At 50.5% G+C, this 21386-nt stretch overlaps 1 protein-coding gene across 4 annotated transcripts in view; it reads right to left on the reverse strand.

The window, feature by feature from the left end:
• Nucleotides 1-21386, reverse strand: part of WWP2 (WW domain containing E3 ubiquitin protein ligase 2) — a 185129-nt gene that overhangs the window by 4359 nt on the left and 159384 nt on the right. For all 4 annotated transcript variants that reach the window (XM_008070024.2, XM_008070023.2, XM_021718563.1 and 1 more), the window contains 11 exons: nucleotides 18994-19168; nucleotides 12079-12133; nucleotides 8336-8417; nucleotides 7684-7812; nucleotides 6945-7020; nucleotides 6614-6685; nucleotides 6304-6392; nucleotides 3647-3806; nucleotides 2081-2214; nucleotides 1635-1775; nucleotides 828-948 (listed from right to left, as the gene is read on the reverse strand). In XM_008070024.2, coding sequence (XP_008068215.1) covers nucleotides 828-948; nucleotides 1635-1775; nucleotides 2081-2214; nucleotides 3647-3806; nucleotides 6304-6392; nucleotides 6614-6685; nucleotides 6945-7020; nucleotides 7684-7812; nucleotides 8336-8417; nucleotides 12079-12133; nucleotides 18994-19168 — 1234 coding nt within the window. The remainder of the gene's footprint in view (nucleotides 1-827; nucleotides 949-1634; nucleotides 1776-2080; nucleotides 2215-3646; nucleotides 3807-6303; nucleotides 6393-6613; nucleotides 6686-6944; nucleotides 7021-7683; nucleotides 7813-8335; nucleotides 8418-12078; nucleotides 12134-18993; nucleotides 19169-21386) is intronic.

A 21386-nucleotide genomic window follows, 5' to 3' on the forward strand; every position in this document is an offset into this window, starting at 1 on the left:
GACCTCATCTCTACAATAAATCAAAAAATTAGCCGGGTGTGGTAGCACGCGCCTGTAGTTCCAGCTACTTGGAAGGCTGAGGTGGAAGGACCTCCAGAGCCCAGCAGGTCAAGGTTATGGTGGCCGGGAGCGGCCGCTGCACTCCACTTTGGGCGACAGAGTGAGACTCTCAACTCAAAAAAAAAAAGAAAGTCTAAGGTGGAGGATTGCTTGAGCCCAGGAGTTCAAGACCAGCCCAGGCAACACAGTGAGACCGCTTCTCTACAAAAAATAAAACAAAAACATTTAAATTAACTGGGCACGGTAGCACATGCTTATAGTTCCAGCTACTCCAGAGGCTGATGCAGGAGGATCACTTGAACCCAGGAATTTGAGGCTGTGGTGAGCCCTGATTATGTCACTGAACTTCAGCCTGAGTGGCAGAGTGAGACCCCCAACTCAAAATAATAATAAAAATAGCAGTAGTGCACATCCCTGCTTTCTTAAAACAAGTGTCTGGGGAGGGGTGGGTGCTGAAGACCTAAATCAAATCTATCTGTCCTGCTGAAGTAGAGGGTTTTGTTTATCTGATTTTTTTCTTTAGAGATAGGGTCTCGTCTCGCTCTGTGACTCAGGCTGGGGTGCAGTGGTGTGATCATAGTGCACCACAGCCTTGAACTTCTGAGCTCAGGAGATCCTCCTGTCTCAGCATCCCGAGTAGCTGGGGTCACAGGTGTGTGACACCATGCCTGGCTGGGGTGGGGGCTCTGCTGGGGACCTTCTGTGCGTACACAGTAAGCATATCAAAGAGCAGGAACACCCCCAAAACAGGGGCCCAGGATGCTCACCTCCAGCTCTTTCTCATCAAAGTAGCGCAGCCACTCCAGTGGGGCCACCTCGTTGAAGCCATCCAGGAAGGCTTTGGTCTGCTCTTCCACGCCTCGAGTGAAACGCCAGTCGGTCAGCAGCCTAAGACCAAGGACCAGCCAAGGGTGGAGCCCAACACTCGCTGCTCAGGCATGGCTCACAGCCTGCCTGTGTGGCCATTATTATGCGGCAGCAACAAACCAGCAGAGAGCTGACTCCTGGCACAGCTAGACCCGGTCTGCTGAAGGCCCCAGAGCACAACCTTGAAACCCTCACAGGGATCTGTGACACCTGAGTCTTGAAATCGCCCCACCTCCTCCTCCTGCTCTTGCCCTGACTGAGCCTCTGATGCGTAGATGTATGGAGATGAAAAGCCTGGACCCAGGGCTGAAAACCAGGCATGGGGGACGTGCACACCAGCACCTGACAGGAGACTAAGCACAGGCCATGAGAGCGTGCCCCTCAGGAGAGAGGTGAGATGTCTAAGCTGGGTGCCCTTCAGAGAAACTCTGCCCTGCGGCCTTGAAGTCTCCCCCAGGGTGAAATAAGAGCCACCAGAAGTTAGTAACAGAGGACCTCGCCTCTGGCATCCCAGCCAGCATCATCACGTGACTGGCCACCAGTGGCTGCATTCGAGGAAGACCCAAACGAGAGGTAATTGGATCTGCAGTGTCCTGTGGGCCACGTGTGGGGGCCTGACTGAAGGGGCAACCCGAGGCAGACGTCAGGGACCATTTTTCTGGGCCCCCTCCCCGCCTCCAGGGCTGAGCTCCTTGTTTGAGGCTCACATGATGTACTCCTCCTTGTTCTCCTCTGTAACCCGGATGCTCTCCCCGCCTTCCTTCAGCTCGTGCGTTGTCACCTTGCCCAGGATCTCCATGTCCTGGATGAAGTACAGCTCCAGGCCACACTCTTCCAGGTTGTTCTCTCTGGGGCACAAGAGGCCAAGAGGGAGGATGTCCGTCACAGCAGGGTCTTCCCTCCATCCTGCTCTATTGCCCACGGGACACCAAGGTCTCACGGGTGGCTCAGAAGCCTCAGCGGGGCCATGGCCATCTCCTGATGAGGGGAGGAGGCCAGAACTGTCCCGTGGAGCACCCAGAAGCTGCGCCACTCTTATAAAGGCTGAATGGGAGGTCAGAGGCTGCCTTGGCAGACACAATTAAAGCCATAGTCCCCACTCCCCAGCCAGAGACCTGCCTCCTGCCGCTGTGGACCAATGGAGGGCACTCACTTGATCCAGACAATGGAGTTGTAGAACTCAGGGTCGATGGATTCCAGGTCTTTCAGGGTGGGTCTCTTGTTGAGCATCCGCTTGTAGAAAGGGAGGGTGAAGCCTGTATCGATGAACTTGCCGTGGTACAGGGCCTGAGGATGGAAGAGGCATGGCATGAGCTTGGCTTCCCTGGCTGCCGCCCAAGGCAGGCTTTTGGATGCCCCTGCCGCCCACCTGCCTTCCTTGACAGAACCTCAGCAGCCAGCTGCCTCTGGAACCCAGAGGGAAGGCCTGGGAAATGGGCCACACCATGTCCTGACTTGGACCCTGAATGGACTCCCACCCCACCTGCAGACTTCAGGGACTGGGCAGAGCCAGCCTGCGCCTGACCCCAGCCCCTGCCCACCGCCAGGCCTGCACACCTGCCAGGCTGGCTCCGGTCTAGCAAAGGTCTGCCCTGCGCTCACAGAAAAGACTTGTTGAGAGCAGCTCCAGGTGGCAGCCCTGACTCACTGGCGCTCAGAGCTGGGAGGCAGAGGCGGCCAAAAATAATGCAGACGCCACTGACGGCGAGAGCTGGCGGCCAGTGGTGAGTAATAGTCTAGGGTTTTACTGGTCTGTCCTGTCAGCAGCTGGGCCAGGCAGGTCTCTAGACCTGGGAAGAATGTGCCCACTTCCAGAGCCCAGCACCTTGGCCAAGAACTTCCAGATGAGGAGAAAGGCCATATTTAGTCACAGACTCATGAGGCCCTCGGGTCTCCGGAGAGGGGAACAGGGCAGGACACTTGGGGACTCAGGAGAAGAGAAGGAAAGCCACCACTGAGACATCCTAACACCACACATGGCCTGTGGCTCCCACAGCCCCTTTTCTCAATCCCGGTTCTCCACACTCACTGGGGTGCATATGGCAGGACCCCCTTTCCACACTCACACTGTCCCTATTTCTAGATAAATCAATGCTGTGACTCCCCCTCCCACAATTCACTTCCTTTCCAATGGGTGCTCCCTAAACCTCGCTCCACCCCATCTATTAGGGCTCCATTCTAAGCTCGTGTCAATACCAAATCCCCTAGTACCTCAGCTGGATATCCCAGATGCTCATGACAGACAGTGGCACCTCCCAGACAGGCAGCAAATGGGAAGTTATGGTTTCATTCAGCCCTGTCATCCCAAGGCCTTCAACAGGTCACATGTTTAATACTTAGTGAAATCTGTGGCCCAGAGACCCTGGGCTTCCTCTTGACAAGCCCCATACAGGTCACCATGGGAAACCCTTCAATAACCGCGGGGTGGCCACTGAGAAAGTTCCAGTTTCTCCAGACCTATCTCGAGCTTTTTGCATTTTGAGTTAGGAGTCCTGTGGGGAGGAAGGGTGGGGCCCAGAGAAGGAGTGCCAGGCCATGGGGCTGCCATTGGTACCAGCCTGCCTCCTGGGGCACAGACCAGCCTTCTCAGACTCTGCCCTTCCTAAAAATCTTGGGGGAAGAGGGGATGCCCCTGTACCCCTGGCATGCCTCACCAGGAGAAGGAAGAGGAAGAAAATGAGGTAAGAACTCCTGGACTAGGGGGTCCAACCCTCCTTACCATGGCGATGAATCTGCCAATGAAGCGGAAGTAGGTGAGGTGGTCAGGGTTGATGGAGGAGGCAGGATTGATCTGCAGGCAGTAATTGTTCTTCCCGGCGTATTCAAACAAGCAGTACATCGGGTTGAGCACCTCGTGGGACAGGAGGAAAAACCACTCTCTGGGAGGGAAGAGAGAAACAACAAGAATAAAAGATCCCTCCCAGCATGCATGCCTGCACAGGAGCTGTGACTCAGCATTGTTGTGTCTCAGTCTGGAGACACATGCCCTCTGCGATCAGCACCCAGGCTGGCCTAGAGTAGCCGCTGATCAGGGTGGGCTCAGACCCAGGGTGAATCAGGAAACTACATTTAGGAGGATGCTCAGGAGAACCTGTGTGTGTGCCTGTTGGCTCCAGGTGGTGCATTCCGGGACTTTTTGAGTCGGGGTCTCACTCTGTCACCCAGGCTGGAGTGTCAGTGGCAAGATCACAGCTCACTGCAGTCTCAAACTTCTGGGCTCAGGTGATCCTTCCGCCTCAGCCTTCCAAGTAGCTGGAACTACAGGCGCGTGCTACCACGCCCAGATAATTTTTTATTTATTGTAGAGATGAGGTCTTGCCAAGTTGCCCAGGCGGGTCTCGAGCCCGCGGGCTCAGGCAATCCACTCACTTCGGCCTCCCCAAGCGAGGGATTACAGGCTGAGCCACTGAGCCCAGCTTCAGCTAATTTTTTATAGAGACAAGGTCTCGCTATGTTGCCCAGGCTGGTCTTGAGCTCCTAGGGTCAAGTAATCCTCCTGCTTCAACCTTCCGAAGTGCTGGGATTGTAAGTATGAACTACTGCACCCAGTCACATTCTAGGACTATACATTACAATATCTGGGTTTTTTTTGAGCCAGAGTCTCACTCTGTCACCCAGGTTGGAGTGCAGTGGTACACTCATGGCCACTGTAGCCTCGACATGCTGGGCTTAGGCAATCTTTCTGCCTCAACCTTCCAAGAAGCTGGAACATCAAGTGCACACCACCACTCCCAGCTAATTTTTTGATTTATTGTAGAGATGAGGTCTCGCCAAGTGGCTCAGACTAGTCTTGAATCCCTGAGCTCAGGCAATCCTCTCACCTCAGCCTCCCCAAGTGCTGGGATTCTAGGCATGAGCCACCATGCCCAGGTATCTGGAGCTTCTAAGGGACTCGTTGTGCACCGCTGTGTAGGCTGTTGTACTGCACGAGAGTACTATGTTGATGCATCATGGACCTGCATGTTTATTACAACAATTTTCCTGCAAACATGCTGTTTGAATAGCAATCACCCTGCTTCCGCCCCACCTGAGTAGGCAGCAGAACATAAAGACATGGTGACACATTCCCAGCTCCTGATCCGTGACAGCTCTGGAATCCACGCTGCCTCCAGACGACAGGCCTCATTCCCACCAGCTACCACAGGCACTCGCTTCCCTTGCACCCTGCACTTCCCTTGCCCGGACCCATCTCCCTGCCCTTCCCTCATGTCCAGGGCTCCATCTGGGCCAGCACCCATGCTGCAGCATCTATTTACACCCTGGGGACAAGCCTCAAGCCTGAATTCAGAGTCCTTCTGGGCTTGAGCTAAACCAGCAGGGGGCATCCCAAGAGGGCCAGTCCCTGGCTGCTGGGCTGTCTGTGGCTGGGCAGACGCGGAGTCCTTCGATGCAGAGGGTGCCCCGGTATCCTGTCCGTGGTTCTACCCTGTGGTAGAACAGCATGACGTAACCTACCATAGGGTAAAACCACTGGCAGGACACAGAGAGAGAGACACACAGAGTGGGGCCGCACCAGAAGCCCACCAAGCAGAGCCTGGAGAGGAGGTCACCACGGAAAAAAGAACAATCCATCCACGGGGCGGGGAGGGGGGCCCAGGGCAGAAGGCAACGCCACCAGCGAACAGAGGACTGGAAGCGAGTCAACCCAACACCAAGCGAGAGGACATCCCCACACCATGAGAGGTCAGCGAGCCGAGAGGTCAACGCAGGCCAGGACGCACCTTCTCTCTGCTGGGGCCCTCCTGCCCCGCTGTCCAAGGCACTGTTTCCCAGAGAACCTGTTCACTTTTATAGGTGGACCAGGGTGAGGGCAAGACAATGTTTTGGGCTCTTTTTAGGGTCACATTGGCTGTTTCAGTTTTACTGACCCCACACACATGACACGCAGCTGAGTACTGATCAAGCCCCTTGTGATCACGACATTGCTTATACACACAGGGACACCTGGCTTCACCTGCCCCAGCTGCCTCAGGGAGGGGAAGCCCAGGGTCGATTTGAATGGGCAACCACACAGCACCCATGTTCAGCCACTGTCCACTGATGCCGCAGGACTGGCAGTTAAGGAACTAAAGTAATGACATATTGGTGGATAAGAGCCATTGTCCCGAACCCCTCCCCCAGGAGCCAACAGCCTCCCCGTGACCTAGTGACTCAAGGGTTAGCGCCCAGCCCACAGGGGACCCTAGCACCCTGCTCCAGGCCCACTGGGACTGGCTATGTGGATTCAGTGTTCTCAGTGTCACCCTGTGCCCAATCCTGAAGATAAAGGAGAGCTTGGGAATGAACTTGAGTGAGGAGGAGGCAACTTTTCTTCCATGGGCCCTGGGGTCTGGGGAAGCAGAGTACACAGCAGCCTTCTGGGGTGCTCGAGCTCACCTGGCAATGCCGCCATAGTCCAGGCCCTCCTCGCCACGCATGATGATGTAGAGCCGTCGGCGCAGGTCATAGGGCTTCATGTTCATGATCTGGGGAGACAGCATCGGGTCGGCCTGTCATTCCTCCTCCGGAGGCAGGTGGGGGCGGGGCACAGGGGACTCTAAAGTCTTCTCTCCAGCAGGCTCAGTCACTGAGACACACGCCTTAGAAACTCTGCCATGTGGGCTTAACAGGCTAGGTGACAGGACGTGGATGGTGGGAGGAGGGCTTCTGCCTGCCCTGGTCTTGGGCAACACAATTATTCTCTAACCTGTTGGAAAGAATCCTCAAAAAGCGTCTGCCTGGACACACTGATCTTCACATGGCTGGGTAAGGCATTTGACTGAAAAGAAAAGGAACAAACCTCACGTTGGGCCTCAGGTGGTCATCTGGCCTCCTGTCTGTGTGAACAAGCGTCCCCCAGCCCCCTCAGGCCAGGGGGAGACAATGTGTCCCCTAGAAATTAAGCTGGCTTTCTAGAGACAACCAGCTCAGGGTTGGACAAGTATCTTGTCCCCACCTGAGACACAGACAAGCTAATACCTGGGCTAAAATAATTCAGTAACCCCAACTGCTGCAGAAGCTCTGGCACTAGAACTCACATGGCAGAGGAAACGGAACTGGTGATATTTCCACCGGAAACTTCGGTCATAGGCACCAGGAGAACCCTGCTTCGTCCTGGGAAGAGAAAGATGTTCTGAAATTCATGTGATTTCTCCTTTTGCATGTGTGTCTGTTTTTTGTTTTGTTTTCTGAGTCAGGGTCTCACTCCCAGGCTGGAGTGCAATGACACAATCCCAGCTCACCACAGCCTCAGCCTCCTGGGCTCAGGTGATCCTCCCACCTCAGCCTCCTGAGTCTGGGACTACAGGGCACAAGCCACTACTCCCTGTTGACATTTTGTAGAGACGAGGTCTCACTATGTTGCCCACCTGGGCTCAACTCCTGGGCTCGAGCGATCTTCCTGCCTTGGATCCCCAAGTGCTAGGATTACAGATGTGAGCCCCCAAGCCCAACCTCGTGTGATTTCTTAAAAAACGAACAACTTAAGGAAAGCTGATGCTGTGGTAAAGACGCGTAAAGTAAGGCAAGGAAGTGAATGCTACTAAGATTGTTGAAGACTAAAAAAGAAAATCTAGGAAGAAAGCCAGAACTCTTGCTTTTAGAGAAATCCACTAGTGTTACCCTTCCTCCCCATCCCCTCTTATGTGACATCAACACTGGCCACTAGAGGGCAGTAAGAGCAGCAGAACATGCCACAGGGGCCACCCAAGGCCGGCCTCCCAGGGCTAGCCAAATAAGGACAAGCTGGGCCTCACTTTGCCTATGGAAAGTCCTTACCCCGACTCAAATCCTGGGCGCGGGTCCTTAAAGGTGGTGGTGCGGGTATTGTGGTCCACAAAGTACCGCACCCCCTCACTGGTGTATTTCATCTCCCACCCTGGGGGCAGAGCTGGTTCCTGGATCATCCTGGAAGCATAGGAAGAGAGGGATTTAGGGCTAGCCCCACCTGGGGTCCTCAAAATGCTGCTTGGTCTCTGCTTTCACCCTTGGGGGGGCCTGCGGAGGCACACACCTGCATGACCCAAGATGCCAGGACAGTTCTGCAGCACAGAGAGGTTATTTAACTGTCCCAAGGCCAAAACACCAACCCTGAGTGGATGGCAGTGGACTGAGTGACCGTCGGCAATCCTGATGCACCCAGTGGCCCAGCCTACTTCTCCTGGGGTGTTGGGGAGCCGGAGTGCCCTCAACCTTTTTGCAATCAAATGATCAGCAGCCGCCACAATCAGTACCGAATCCAGCAATGCCTGCCAGGTGAGCCGCTCTCCATCCACTGGGAACCCCTTGCAAGCTCTCATTAGGCCGACACCTGTGTGTGGCTAACGGTTCCCTAACATCAGCTCTCTGACAAATGCAGCCCCAGGCCACTTGCCCGATGCTGGAGCTGCACAGGGGCCCGGCCCAGACCCCCTTCAGCCCACGTCCTCACCCCTGGGTCCGAGGATCCTCCCACTGGGTCGTGCGAGTGTTATGGTTCACGTAATACACCCGTCCATTGTCCTGTCTCTTCTCTGCCACGGGAGAAGAAAGAGACAGCAATCAGGTTGAAACATCTTAAGCCAGTGTCCTCTCCCTCTGGCTCCCACCTCCTGTGTGCTGGGTCTGAACTTCAGCCTCTGTTGCCACCCTGTTAGAGAAGTCTACCGGCCAAAGCATGGCTCGCTCATATTTGCCACCAGGAAAAGGGACAAAGAGAGCCCTTCTTCACTGGGGGTAGGTGAGGGGTAGATACACTTCCAACTCTGATGAAGTACTACTTTTGTCGGTTAGTTGGTTGGTTGGGGTGGAGAGTAGGGGGGTGGCCACACAGAGGGAACAGCCCAGCTGAAACCAGAGGCATAATTGCAACCAGCTGTGTGCAGCACAGAAGCCCTGCAGCCCCCAGCCCTGCCACCACCCCATCAGGCCCCCACCACCATCCCTCAGGCTGACCCCCAGTCCTGTGACCACTCTGTCCATGAGATGCAGCCGCTCTGGATACCTCTGTCCAGCAGGGCAGGACTCCCGTGGGGGGGGTGTTTTCCCTCACACCTCTCTGATCAGTGTTCCGCACCCCGGGGTCCAAGTGCCTACACGTTCTCTCTCTCCTCCCACTTACAGGTGAAGTTTTGTTCTAAAACTCTCCTATCCCAGAACAACCTCTATGGTGTTTACAAGCAAATAATTTATGCCTGGGGCTGCAGGCGCTCACAGTGCCCAACTTGTTCTTACACCTAAGCGTGTGCTTTGAGATGGAGAAATGTTTGTGGAAGGGGGTGGGGCACAAACATACTTTTTCTCTGGACAGTCTCTACCCTCTTGCCCTTGACTGATACAATGATGATGGCTCTGGGGTCCCCAAGGGAGGGAGCCTTGAGAGGGGGTGGAAGGGGTGATCCATCAGCTATATCTGAGTGGGAGAGAAAACTAGAGGCAAGGCTCCAAGCCCCAAAAGGGTCACCTTACCCAGGAAGTCCCTGAGCCTTCAAATCAGTTTCTATTCTGAAAACAAGCAATGTTCGTGGCTCTCCCTCTTTTACAATGACAGGGTGAAATTAAAGAAGTAAAAATAACCAGTTCCAGAAGCTACAGGAACCCCAAAGCTGAAAAAGGAGAACTGGGAAGGCCAGCCCAGCCACCCCTCGATGCCCCACCCCAAGAATGAGATTGCAGTGTCCCCCGTATCAGCCCGAGGTCTTCGTCTCGGTCTCTCTCTCTCTCTCTCTCTCTCTGTCTCTCTCTCTGCTTTACCTGGTGTCTATTACTCCACTGAAATCGTACAGACAGACATTATCTGTCCACTGAACCTCAATAAAACTGAAAAATAAATAAAAATAAAGACAAAATGAAAGAAAGGCCAGGAGGTGCCTGGTGCTGTTACAGAGTCACCACTGCCTGAGAACAGCCCCTGTGGCTGCCCACAGAAGGAAGGCTTCCCGAGAGGGTTTCTAGGGGAGGGGTCCACCCCAGCCCAGAAGCTACTGCTTTGAACTAGACCCCCCCATCTGCTCTGCCAAGGGCCAAAGCCAAGGCTAACCGCCAGGCCGGAGGATCTGTCCAGCAGGTCTGAGGCCTGTGTCATCATTCCTGACACGTGGGGGTCTCTCACGGCCCATGGAACTACCTCGCTGCAAATAACTTCACAGTCTGGAACCTGAGAGAGTCCTTAAAAGAGCACCTGGCTCTACCTTATTTTAGGAGCAAATGGGCTCAGGAATATTCAGTCACACAGGTCAGGGCTATTGGGGAGCAGATATGGATCTAAACCCAAGGTGTCCTTAGTCCCACAGCAGTGTGTGGGGAAAACGCAAGATCTCTCCCAGGGCCTGAGAACAGAGGAATGCCAACGGGCTCCGACAGCAGCTGCCCATCAGTGTGATGCTCACTGGGTTTCTCTTGCTGTTTGTTCTTAAAGAGTCCTGGGAGGCGGCCCCCAACACAGCCCCGGGGAAGCCAACACAAGCCCCAAGGACTTTTGATTGGGAAGGTGTCCTGGCCCCGTAGCCTTTAGAACTTTTTCTCAACCTTGGATTATTAGTTTTGTGGGTTTTTTTCTGACTGTTCATAAATAGTATTGACTCTGACCAAGGCTCCTCTATTCCCATCTCAAATATTTTCCCACTTAGCCTCTGGGAACTGTTTTAAAGTCCCCATCAGCTGTTCTACCTGGTGAGCAACATTTAATAAAACTGTTACAAAAATGAACTCACTTGACCGGGCTACACTGCCTGACTCCAACAGAGCCAGAAGCAAACACCAGATCCCCTGTAATGCCAAATAGCATCACAGTTCTTGTTGAACTGCATGTGTTTCCCCTGCCTACTGGGCAAGGCAGGGATGCTCTCTCACATTTGACCTGCTGCCAGTCTTTGAGATACCAGTGACCTTTCATTGGTCTAGGGAGCCAGGAGGGTCATCTGTGTGCATAAAAGATTCCCTAGCTGAAAATCAAGAAATGTGTGGAAGCTTTACTAACTGACATCTCCCACGAGGAGGACCAGAAGATCCTCCTAGCACTCTGGCACGCAGTGGTGATTCCCCAATGATACCCTGCAGGCCCAAGGGAATTGATACCGCCTCTTCAGTTACTATCAGGGAGTAATTGTGTCTGCATCGAGAGGATCCAACCCCAAGGCTGCACTTTTCCAGGTGGTGGACATTCAGCCTGTCATTGTCAGCTTCCCAGGACACGTTTCTCCATCTTTGTTGGTGGGCGCACTCCCTTCCAGTTAAACAGTCTGTGAATACCACCAAGCCAGCATTTACTGACTTCTGCAGGGGTTAACCAATACATTAAACCCACCACTGGACTCCAACACTGGATTTTGCTGGATTCCTGCCAAAACTGCCTTCTTCAGTTCCCAGGAATGCTTGCAGGTTTGAACAAAACTCTGCCCCACCTCTAGGAGTTACAAAATGCTCTAAGACTCATCACCTCTAGTGACCCTTTTTACATCTAGTAAACCCACCTATTTCTTGAATAGCCGTAAAACCTGTCATCTCTCCCAAGTCACAATGTCCAATCCTAACTCACTGTTGGCAAATCACACCAAGGACTTGGAGCAGGTAAGATGCGGCCACTAATGGCAAGGAGAAGCTATTCACTGGCAGTGATGTACTTTCATGGAGTTACTACCCAGTGCTCAGCTCTCTTATCTGCTTCCCTTCCTCTCTGGTCTCTTTCACAGCTGCATCGCAAATTTTAAAAAATGGCTTTCAGTAGTCAAAACTAGACTGAAGTCCTCCCACATCTCAGCTGCGAAGAAAGGTTTGTTTAGGTGGCTCCTTCCAACCATACGGTTATAGACCTGAAACAAATCCATCTGGGAATCGGTCAGTGTCAAAGTATCTTAGTGATAGGATGGATTCTTGAATAGACAGCTTGGAACTTAAGGCCAAACCCAACAGCGCCACTGCTGCGCAGAGATGTCTTTCTTAGGGTCACACTCCCTTAGCTATGCGGGTGGATGCTAAGGCCACACTGCGCGCTTGGCTATTCTCCCAACCTTCCAGCCCCATCACCTGCGATTCTCTGGCTGGGCATGCCCAGAGAACTGCTAGAAAGGTGAAACGGAAAACCAAGGCATGGGAGTGAAGAAGGAAGACAGCAGGAGAAGAGGACAGAGCGCAGTGGCTGATGAATGCTGAGGGCACAGAAACGCCAAGGGCAAAGAAACAGAACTCCGTACTTACCCCAGCCAGGAGGGAGGGGGCCCAGGGGATCATGGTCAGTCGAAGCGCTTGAAGACTAAACACAAGAAACACAGCAGAACACAGGGGTTAAAAAAAAGCCACTGGTTAAAAATAAATCAACTGATAAAAAATAAAAATGCTAAGGACTCATTTCCACGTTTTTAGCACTTTGTAGGGGATGCAGTGGGACCTTAGGTGGCATCTGCTCCTCTCAAAAGTCTTTGTTTTGTTTAAAAAAAAAAGAAAGAAAGAAAAACCGAAAAGGAACCCTGTGCACAGAGGGCCCAGGAGGGTTTTGGAAAGGGTGGAGCTATAGGAGGAAGAGGTGCGCGAGGAAGGTGGGCCGGGCTGTGCGCAGGAGCCCACGGGCACGGCGGAGGCCCCGGCGAGGGCTTCCCAGCAAGTCGGCCGAGTGCCTCTGCTCAGCTCCTGCTCGCAGCGGCCAAGGCGACTGAAATCACCACCACCTCCAACTTTCTCCAAGAACCACACACAGGAGGGGAAAAAATATCGCAGGCCTTTCCAATGAAATCATTCCCACAAGCCCTGCCCACGCCCAGAGCTTCCTGGCCGGGGCTGGGCCCTCCTCCCTTCCACCTCGGCGTCCACCCCCACCTCCCTCCTGGGTGTGCGGCATCCACCCAGACTGAGGGCACATTCATGCCCCAAGCCCCTCACCTCCCCCAGGAATGTTTTCCTTCCCTGCACAAAGCACCTTTATTCTTCCCGGTCTGAACCTGAAGCTGCTCAGTGTTCTGCTTCGCCCGTCTGGGGAGGTGGGGCCAGGGGCGGGGCGGCAAGAGAAGGGGAGACAGGAGAAAGAAGGGGGAACCGGCTCCAGGACTTCAGGGTCAATGTTTACTTTAGAATCCCCCCCCTCGGCCTAATTCTGCTTCAGGGGTCCCAGGGGATGGGCTGCAGTGGACCGAGAGTTCTCATATCCTGCAGGGAAGGGGGGTGCTGTCAAAAACTTTTCATACTTAAATAAAACAAGTATTGTTCCGCTCTTTCTTTCTTTCTTTTTTTTTTCTGAAGCATTTTTATTTCATTTACTACAATTTAATCATTACATGAAGAGATCGGGTTCTAAATGCAGACTTCAGGCTGCTGGGCTGGCCCCGTTTGGGGGTGACGGAGCCACACACCGGCAGGATGAATGGAGCTCAGTATGGGCTTGAGAAAACATTGGTGGAACTCAAACTGCCAAGGAACCCCCTTCCACAGCCCTCCCCCTACCTCCAACCGAAAGGACAGAGAAACTTTCTGTCCAAGGTGGCAACACTGGCTCCTCTTCCGAGCCAGTTCCAACAAAGACGTTTAAGTCTTGAAACCGTAGGTTCCTTGCTAGGACAGAGACCCCTTTCAGAGAAGGGCCTCCTGCCCACACAGAGTGGAGCTGCATGAAGGTGGGGGAAGCTGACCTTGACTTGGGCACCACACCATCATCTCGCGGATGTGCTTAAAAAGCTCCATCACAATTCATATCTGACCATTACTGAAAAAAGTCTCCCAGATTCACAGAAGTCATTTTGGTGTGTGCTGTATGTCGGGAGCTGGGGGGATAGGGAACAGCATCTCATACAATCCAAGTTCCTCCACCTTTGTTTTGCGGTTAATACGTAAGAACAATAGCTGTAAAAACATTTGGCGATAGAAGCAAAGGAGAGAATGTGGAAACACACGGATTGCAGACACTGAAGCTGAATGCAGTTGGTAAGCACTGAGCTATAGAGTGCCCGTGTAAAAGGGAAGAACCATAGAAAAGGTTATTTTAAGAAATTAACAGCAGCAGCATACGTGTAAAACTGTTTGCTGCTTCAGGTCTTGTTTCAGAATGAGTAGATAATCTATAAAGTGTCCAAGACTGATGGGCAGTCAGCCACCAGCTTGTACGAACCAGGATTCTGTGGGTTTACAGTTATCTGTTGCTTAACTCCACAAATCAATAGACCTGACAGCCTTCATGACCAACATTGAACTAGGAACAAAACATATTTGTCAGCCTTTTTCTTGATCCTTGCCCTTTCAAAAAATATCCCAAACATGGCCAGGCTTAGTGGCTCATGCCTGTAATCCCAGCACTTTGGGAGGCTAAGGCAAGAGGACTAACTGAGCCCAGGAGTTTGAGACCAGCCTAGGCAACATAGCGAGAGTCTCTACAAAAAAATTTAAAAATTAGCCGCGCATAAGTAGCACATGCCTGTAGTCCCAGCTACTCTGGATTTGAGGTGGAAGGACTGCTTGAGCCCAGAAGGTCGAGGCTTTGGTGAGCTGTGATTTTACCACTGCATTTTAGCCTGGACAACAGAGTGAGACCCCAACTCAAATTTTTTAAATCCCAAACTTGATACAATGTTGACTCCCTCTCATAAAAGTGTTTTAAACATTTTCTTTTTGGTGTCCTTCCATTCTCATTCTATAAGAACCCCACCTCCCTGCCTGTAAGAAGGACAGAGAAGAGGAGGCAGATAGGCCATAGAGAGAAACCAGAGGTTGATAAACACGACAACTCATGCAATCAATGGAAGCTAGACCTCATGATCATTTTACTTCTTACAGTAAGGCAAAGCACTTGACTATTTTGGCTATTTTCCCCCTAAGATGCATGGTACAACTTGAAAAGTAAAAAAAAGGAAGCCAGAAGGAAGGGTACGAACAGAAGCCAAGGAGAAACAAGAAATAAAAGCGACACATCATGGTGAGAAAACTAAAAAACCAAAACCACACCACCAACGAGTTGATCGACTGTGCCTTCTCTTCTTCCACATTCCCCTGCAATGAGCAATTCCAAAGAATTACAAGGGGCGCAGAAGAAAAGCTCACAGATAGGCAAAGGGGGACCATAGCTAGAAGAGAGATCCTGGGTGTCCATTATCACAAGAAACAGAGAAGCGCTGTTGAATCATTCTCCCTGGTACTGGTCCCTGGGTTGGGAGGTCTGGGGTGCAGGCCACGAGCCAGAGAGCTCACGTGAGTTCAAGTCCCTTAGGGACCAAGCACAAAGTTCTAGTAATATTTTAAGATACAAACTCAGAAATAAAGAATGTCTAGCAATTACAGCCGAGGGCAAGAAAGGTTCTGGGAAGGGCATAAAGACTGCAGCATGGAAGGCGGGCATTGTTGTGTTTTTGTTTTTGTTTTTTTTGTTTTAAGGATGAACCCAATGGACACAGAACAAAACCCAGGTGCTAAAGAATTCAATCCAAGGGGTTCTCTGCAGAGTAATAAACAAGTTGTATGTTTCTGGATAATGCAATAAGCAGGCCACACACTAAGGGCCATAAAATGATCTGTTTCAATCTTGCAGACTCTGGCTACCTCCTTTAGATGTCAGGGGAGGAACGAAGGGGGACTAAAGAGCTGCCCCAGAAATTATCGGCTGTGTGATGGTCCCGTCACAGTGGCACCATGAGCATGGTGGATCACAGCTGGGACACAACAGAGAGGGCAAAAGGAAACTGCAGGGGTGAAACAAGCAAACAAAAATATGCATGACGACCACAAGCAACAAAAGCACATGATGGGGGTAGGAAAGGAAAACAAGGCAGGAATAAGGAGAACAATAACTTAAAGGAACTGAAGAAGGTGTGCACTGAGGCAGACTGCAGGAAGGAATTACAGGAGACACAATCTGGGATTCCCTTGATTTCCATTCTGAACTGTATTTCAAGTTCTCTGCAGTGCAGTGGAGAAGAACAAGGTCTTAGTTTAAGCCCAGCAAGGAGGAGGGGAAGTCACTGGTATAGTATCGGCTCTTAAGTCTTCCGAGTCAAAGCCTGGGCCAAAGCCAAACCCCAAAATAACTATATGAAAGCAACCCTTCTTACTTGTAACCAGGACATGGCACCATAGCAAACAAGAGGGGAAAACCAAATCCAGAGGGGGAGGAAAGTCAACAGAGAGACACTGAAAGCAGACCAGAAAAAGATTCCTACCACAGTTTTCAATATGAGTCTTGTTTCACGGAGAAAAGGTAACCATCACCTCCAAGCAGAACCTCCTACATCCCCAGCTGAGCTGAGAAAACCAGCTAGAGTTTAGAGGTTAATTTTTGCTTCTAGGGAACCCTCCAAGTCCAAGTTCTACCTCTGCAATCCTGGAATTATGTTGTTAAAAGGAGAGAGAGAGAGAGAGAGGCAAGAGGAATGAATGTTTCCCAAAGCCCAAGGGCTGTGAGTTCCAGAACATGTGACTCTTCCCTTTTGCACAGCAGACACCTTGGTCAACCTACAGAACCCACTTAGTGGGTGGTACAGAAAGAAAGAAAGAAAAAAAAACCACACACACACACCACTAGAGGATTTTTGAGACAGGGTCTTGCTGTTGTCCAGGCTGGAGTGCAGTGGCATGAGCATATCTCACTGCAGCTTTGAACTCTTGGGCTCAGGCGATCCTACCACCTCAGCCTCCCGGGTAGTTGGGACTACAGCGTGCACCACCAGGCCCGCCTAATTTTTTAATATTTTGTAGAGATAGGGTTTCACTGTGTTGTCCAGACTGGTCTCAAACTCGTGGCCTTAAGCCATTCCACCCTTCTTGGCCTCCCAAGTCACTGGGATTACAGGCACAAGCCACAGAGGCTGGCTTGATCTTTTTTTTTTAACTTGAGAAGTTGGATAATCAAGTGAAACTCCTAAAAAGTGTCCTGTCTTTAAGTCAAAGGACATAGAGATCAAAGAAAGATGCAGGCCAGGTGGGGTGGCTCACACCTGTAATTTCAGAACTTTGGGAGGCCAAGGCAGGAGGAAAGCTTGAGCCCAGGAGTTCAGGACCAGCCTGGGTAACATAGCGAGACCTCATCTCTACTAAAAATAAAAAAAACAGCCAGGCATGGTGGCACATGCCTATAGCCCCAGCTACTCTAGAGGCTGAGGCATAAGGATCGCTGGAGCCTAGAAGGTTGAGGCTGCAGTGAGCCACGATCATGCTACTGCACCCCCAGCCTGGGTGAAAGAGTGAGACCCCCAACTTATGAGAGAGAGAGAGAGAGAGAGAGAAAGGGAGGGAGAGGGAGGGGGAAAGAAGGGGAGGAGGAGAGAGAGAGACAGGGAGAGGGAGAGAGGGGAAGATGCCCCTAGACCTTCCCAGTTTTGCAGCCATGACCACCAAGAAAATGGCAGGCAAAGGCTTTCAGAACCAGCTCAAAGGGAGCAATGGCTAAAGTGCTAAGAATGATCAGATTCCATCCAATTTAGAAGCATTCTGGAACAGGATGCCAGGCACTTGTGATGGGATTCTAAGTGGGATGTCTGGTCCAAGAACACAGGCAGTATTGCACTGGGTCAGCCCCAGGGGCATGGGTTATAGGGGGCATGAGAGCTGACCTTGGAGGCAACTTACTATGACAAACACCACTTTCTGCTCATCCCTACTAAAGAACCTGGGGTCCTCCTTCATTTCCTAACTTTATGATGAGCAATCAGCCTCCACAGACAGAAGAAGGGATAAACCAGCCAAGGGAGATGCTACAGTGACTTATAGTTGATGATGGAGCTCCTGCTTTGGGTAGGCAGAGAAAGAGCCACAAATGAAGACAAAGGTGACAAGGAATGCTACTTAGATGGAATTAAAGATGTTTCTGAGCACCTAACTAGGGTAGTATCCAATTTAGAAATGGGTTGTCTGTAGGGTTAAAATTCATTTCAAATAGAGACAACATTATACACAATGATTAAAAGTTGAGGTCTGGTTCAAAACGTTTCCAGCTTGCAGTGTACCACCACAGCTGTACTAGTTCTACTGCAGCTCCCAATCTTCAAATTCAAGGGCTCTGAGAAAACTCAGCCAGACTCCAACTTGGGAATTCCACTTCCTCCTGACAAAGAGGCTATGCAGCTGGGCTCCCCCCAGCTCCAGGTCACCAGTGGATGCTCTAATGGAACGGAGACTCTAAAGGGATGGAGATACAGTGTGGAAATGTTAGACAGTTAATTTGGGACCAGAGGACCTTGAATTCTGGACTAGAAAGTTTACTCTGTAGGTAATGACTAGAAAATATTCTGTAGGTAATAACTAGAAAATGTAGGTAATAACCAGAAAATGTTATTCTGTAGGTAATGACCACAGAAGGTAATTACCAGTAAAGTGATATAATGACAGTAATATGTGAAGATTACTCTGGTGAGAATAGGCAGCCAGACTGGAAGAGAGAGAAGACCAGCAGACAGAACAATTCAGAGGCTGCTCCAACAATTCAGATGGAGCGGGGACAGAGGAAAATCTATTAACAGAGAGAAGGAGGCTGGGCTAGACCAGGGATCAACTAACTTTTTCTACTAAGGCCAAACAGTAAATATTTTAGGTTTTGTGAGCTATACAGTCTCTGTTGTGACTACTCAACTCTACTGTTGTACCATTAAAGCAGCCACAGTGAAAACTGGGCATGCCTATGTTCCAGTAAAACTTTATTAACAAAATTAGGCAGTGGGCCAGTTTGACCCATGGGCTATTGTTTGCCAACCCCTGATCAAGATGAGCCATGACAGTCCTCCATCCGTGAGAATCTGTCAGATAATAAAGATCTAATAATAACAACAAAACAGTAGCAGTAATGGAAAGAGGAGGACTTGGGTGACCACTTTGATCTGGAACGGTGAGGTATAGGAGAAGTCAAGGCTGACTGCAGATTTCAAGTCAGGGAAGATGAACTTGAATGGAGGGGGCCAGTGTTGGAAGAAAGATGGTAAGTTTGTTTTGAGACATGATGATTCCTTAAACACAGAGGCTAGACATGGAGTTGCTAAGTTAGAAACCCTGAAACTTGAGGAATTTCACTGTGATGAGTAAAATGTCCAGGTTCAGAGCACTGATGTTGCTAGCCACTATTTTCCCTGTTCACCAAGCAGGTCAACAGAGACAGCACATTCTAAAAAACAGGGAGGCTCCCCTCCCTCAAGGCAGGACCTGCCCTCTCACCTGGTAGAGGAATCTTTGGCTGAAGTGCTGCATGGCCCCCTGGAGCTGATTCCGCTGTGACTGCCACTGCTCGTAGTTGCGCACGTACTCAGCTGTGGGGCGCTGCCAGGTGGTGGTCCGAGTGTTGTGGTCCACATAGTAAAACCTGCCTCGGGGATCCGTGCGTTTTTCCCAGCTGGAAATAGCAAGCTCAGAATGAATATAGTGACCACCCCACCTCCACCCCCAAATTCTAGAAAATCTCAGCATGGCTGGTAAAAAAGGGTCAAGCATGACGTCCGGCACAGCCAGGCAAGCCCATCACAGAGGCTTCCGGGGTTTAAATTGCGGCAGCAGATATCTATGTCTGCCTCTGCAGCATCCAATCCCTCCTTGTCATTAGGTTCTGATTTCCATTTCAGGGATTCATGTGGTTCCAGAGAAGCTGACTCTGTCCGCAGCCCCAGAATTGGACAGCTGAATGGACCAGAAGTGGGTATGTATTCTAGGCCGGACCAACCAGGACAAATCTCAGGACTATTGATAGGAATTCTAGGAAAAAAATACAGTCTCTTGGCCTTCCTAAATATGACTGAGAAAGCACACGGTCCTGGGAGGCCAATGGCTACCATTTTGAACCTAAATATAACATGAAGTTGATCCAGTAGATGGCAGAGCAGAAAAACAGAAGAAAAGCCAGCCCCTAGGTAATAGTGTTGAGCCACTAGCTCAACCCTCACTTGAAATCCGGATTTACATCTAGAACTTTCAGTTATATGAGCCAATAAATACCTTACATTATTTAAGCCAATTCGGATATCAATTTTTACCACTTGCAACTAAAATTCTTTCCTGATATAAGATGCCAATGAAAACATGTTGCCTGGTCATGAGAAGAGTTGGTTCGGATGGCAGCAGGATGCCCCATATTATCTTTAGCCAGGAAGCAATTTTTCCAACATTGATCCTAAACACCCTGGGCAAGGCAGAGCTAGAACAGCAGGTCAAAATCCTCAGCTGTGCTTGGTGGATGAAACTTGATTTCCACATACACAGGGAAGAACTGATCAAAAGAAAGTAGAAGGAGGAATTTTCTAGGGTGATGGAAGTTTTCTACATCTTGATGGGTGTGGGTCATGTGAGTACATACATTTGTCAAAACTCAGTGGCTGTACACCTGAGCTCTGTATTTCACTGTTTGGAAATTATACCTCAATGTTAAAAAATGAATCTGAATCTAATCAAGCGACCCCATCTAGCTACCAGTTTACAGGAAAGACAAGGGAGAGAGGCACATGTCACACCCCACCACAGGGTCACAATTAGCCACATCCAGAATATGAGACATTCTACAAGTGCCAGGTTCTTCAACAAATATGTGGCCTGAAAAAAAGTAAGAAAGGGCTGGGAAACTTATAGACAGAGAGACTCAAGAGGCTTCGGCCAAAAGCAATGTGTTGACCTTGGGTCTGGACCTGATTCAAGCCAATTAAGTATAAAAACATGTTTAAGACACTTGGAGACAACGAAACATGGGCTGGATATGACATGACAGAAGGAAATCATGTTAATTGTGTTGAGTGAAATAATGGAATTGTGGTTATTTTTATTTATTTATTTTAGCCTCATCTGCTAAAGACACACATGATGTATTTATAGGTCAAAAGATATGATGTCTGGGATCTACTTTGAAATGTATTGACCCAGGCCAGGCGCGGTAGTCTGTCATCCCAGCACTTGGGGATCCTAAGGCAGAAGGATTGCTTGAGCCCAGGAGTTCAAGACCAGCCGAGGCAACATATCAAGACCTTGTCTCTATAAAAAATAAAAAAATTAGCCAGGCCCGGTGGCATATACATGTAATCCCAGCTACTCAGGAGGCTGAGGGGAAGGATATCCTGAGGCCAGGAGATTGAGGCTGCAGTAAGCCATGACTGTGTCACTATACTCTAGCCTGGGCAACAGAGTGAGATCCCAAGTCAAAATTTTTTTTAAAATCATAATAATTCCTACAAGTTATTAAATTTTTCTTTAAAAAAAAGTGGGAGGTCATATGAAACAAAATGTTATTAACTGTTATTAACTGTTAGGCTCAACCGAGGGTGACAAGGGACTCACTATACTGTTCTTTCAAATGTGGCGTATGCTCGACATTTTCCATTATAAGTTTGAAAAACAGAGAGGAGGGAAAAGATGAGAAAAAGGAAATGACCTGGCCGGGCTCGGTGGCTCAGCCTGCAATTCCAGCACTTTGGGAGGCCGAGGCAAGAGGATTGCCTGAGTCCGCGGGTTCAAGTCTCGCCCGGGCAACTTGGCGAGACCTCGTCTCTACAATAAATCAAAAACTAGCTGGGTGTGGTAGGGCGCGCCTGTAGTTCCGGCTACTTGGAAGGCTGAGGCGGAAGGATCGCCGG

The sequence above is a fragment of the Carlito syrichta genome, unplaced genomic scaffold (assembly GCF_000164805.1).
Source record: "Carlito syrichta isolate Samal-C Ts95f unplaced genomic scaffold, Tarsius_syrichta-2.0.1 Scaffold312739, whole genome shotgun sequence".
In the NCBI taxonomy this organism is placed as follows: domain Eukaryota; kingdom Metazoa; phylum Chordata; class Mammalia; order Primates; family Tarsiidae; genus Carlito; species Carlito syrichta.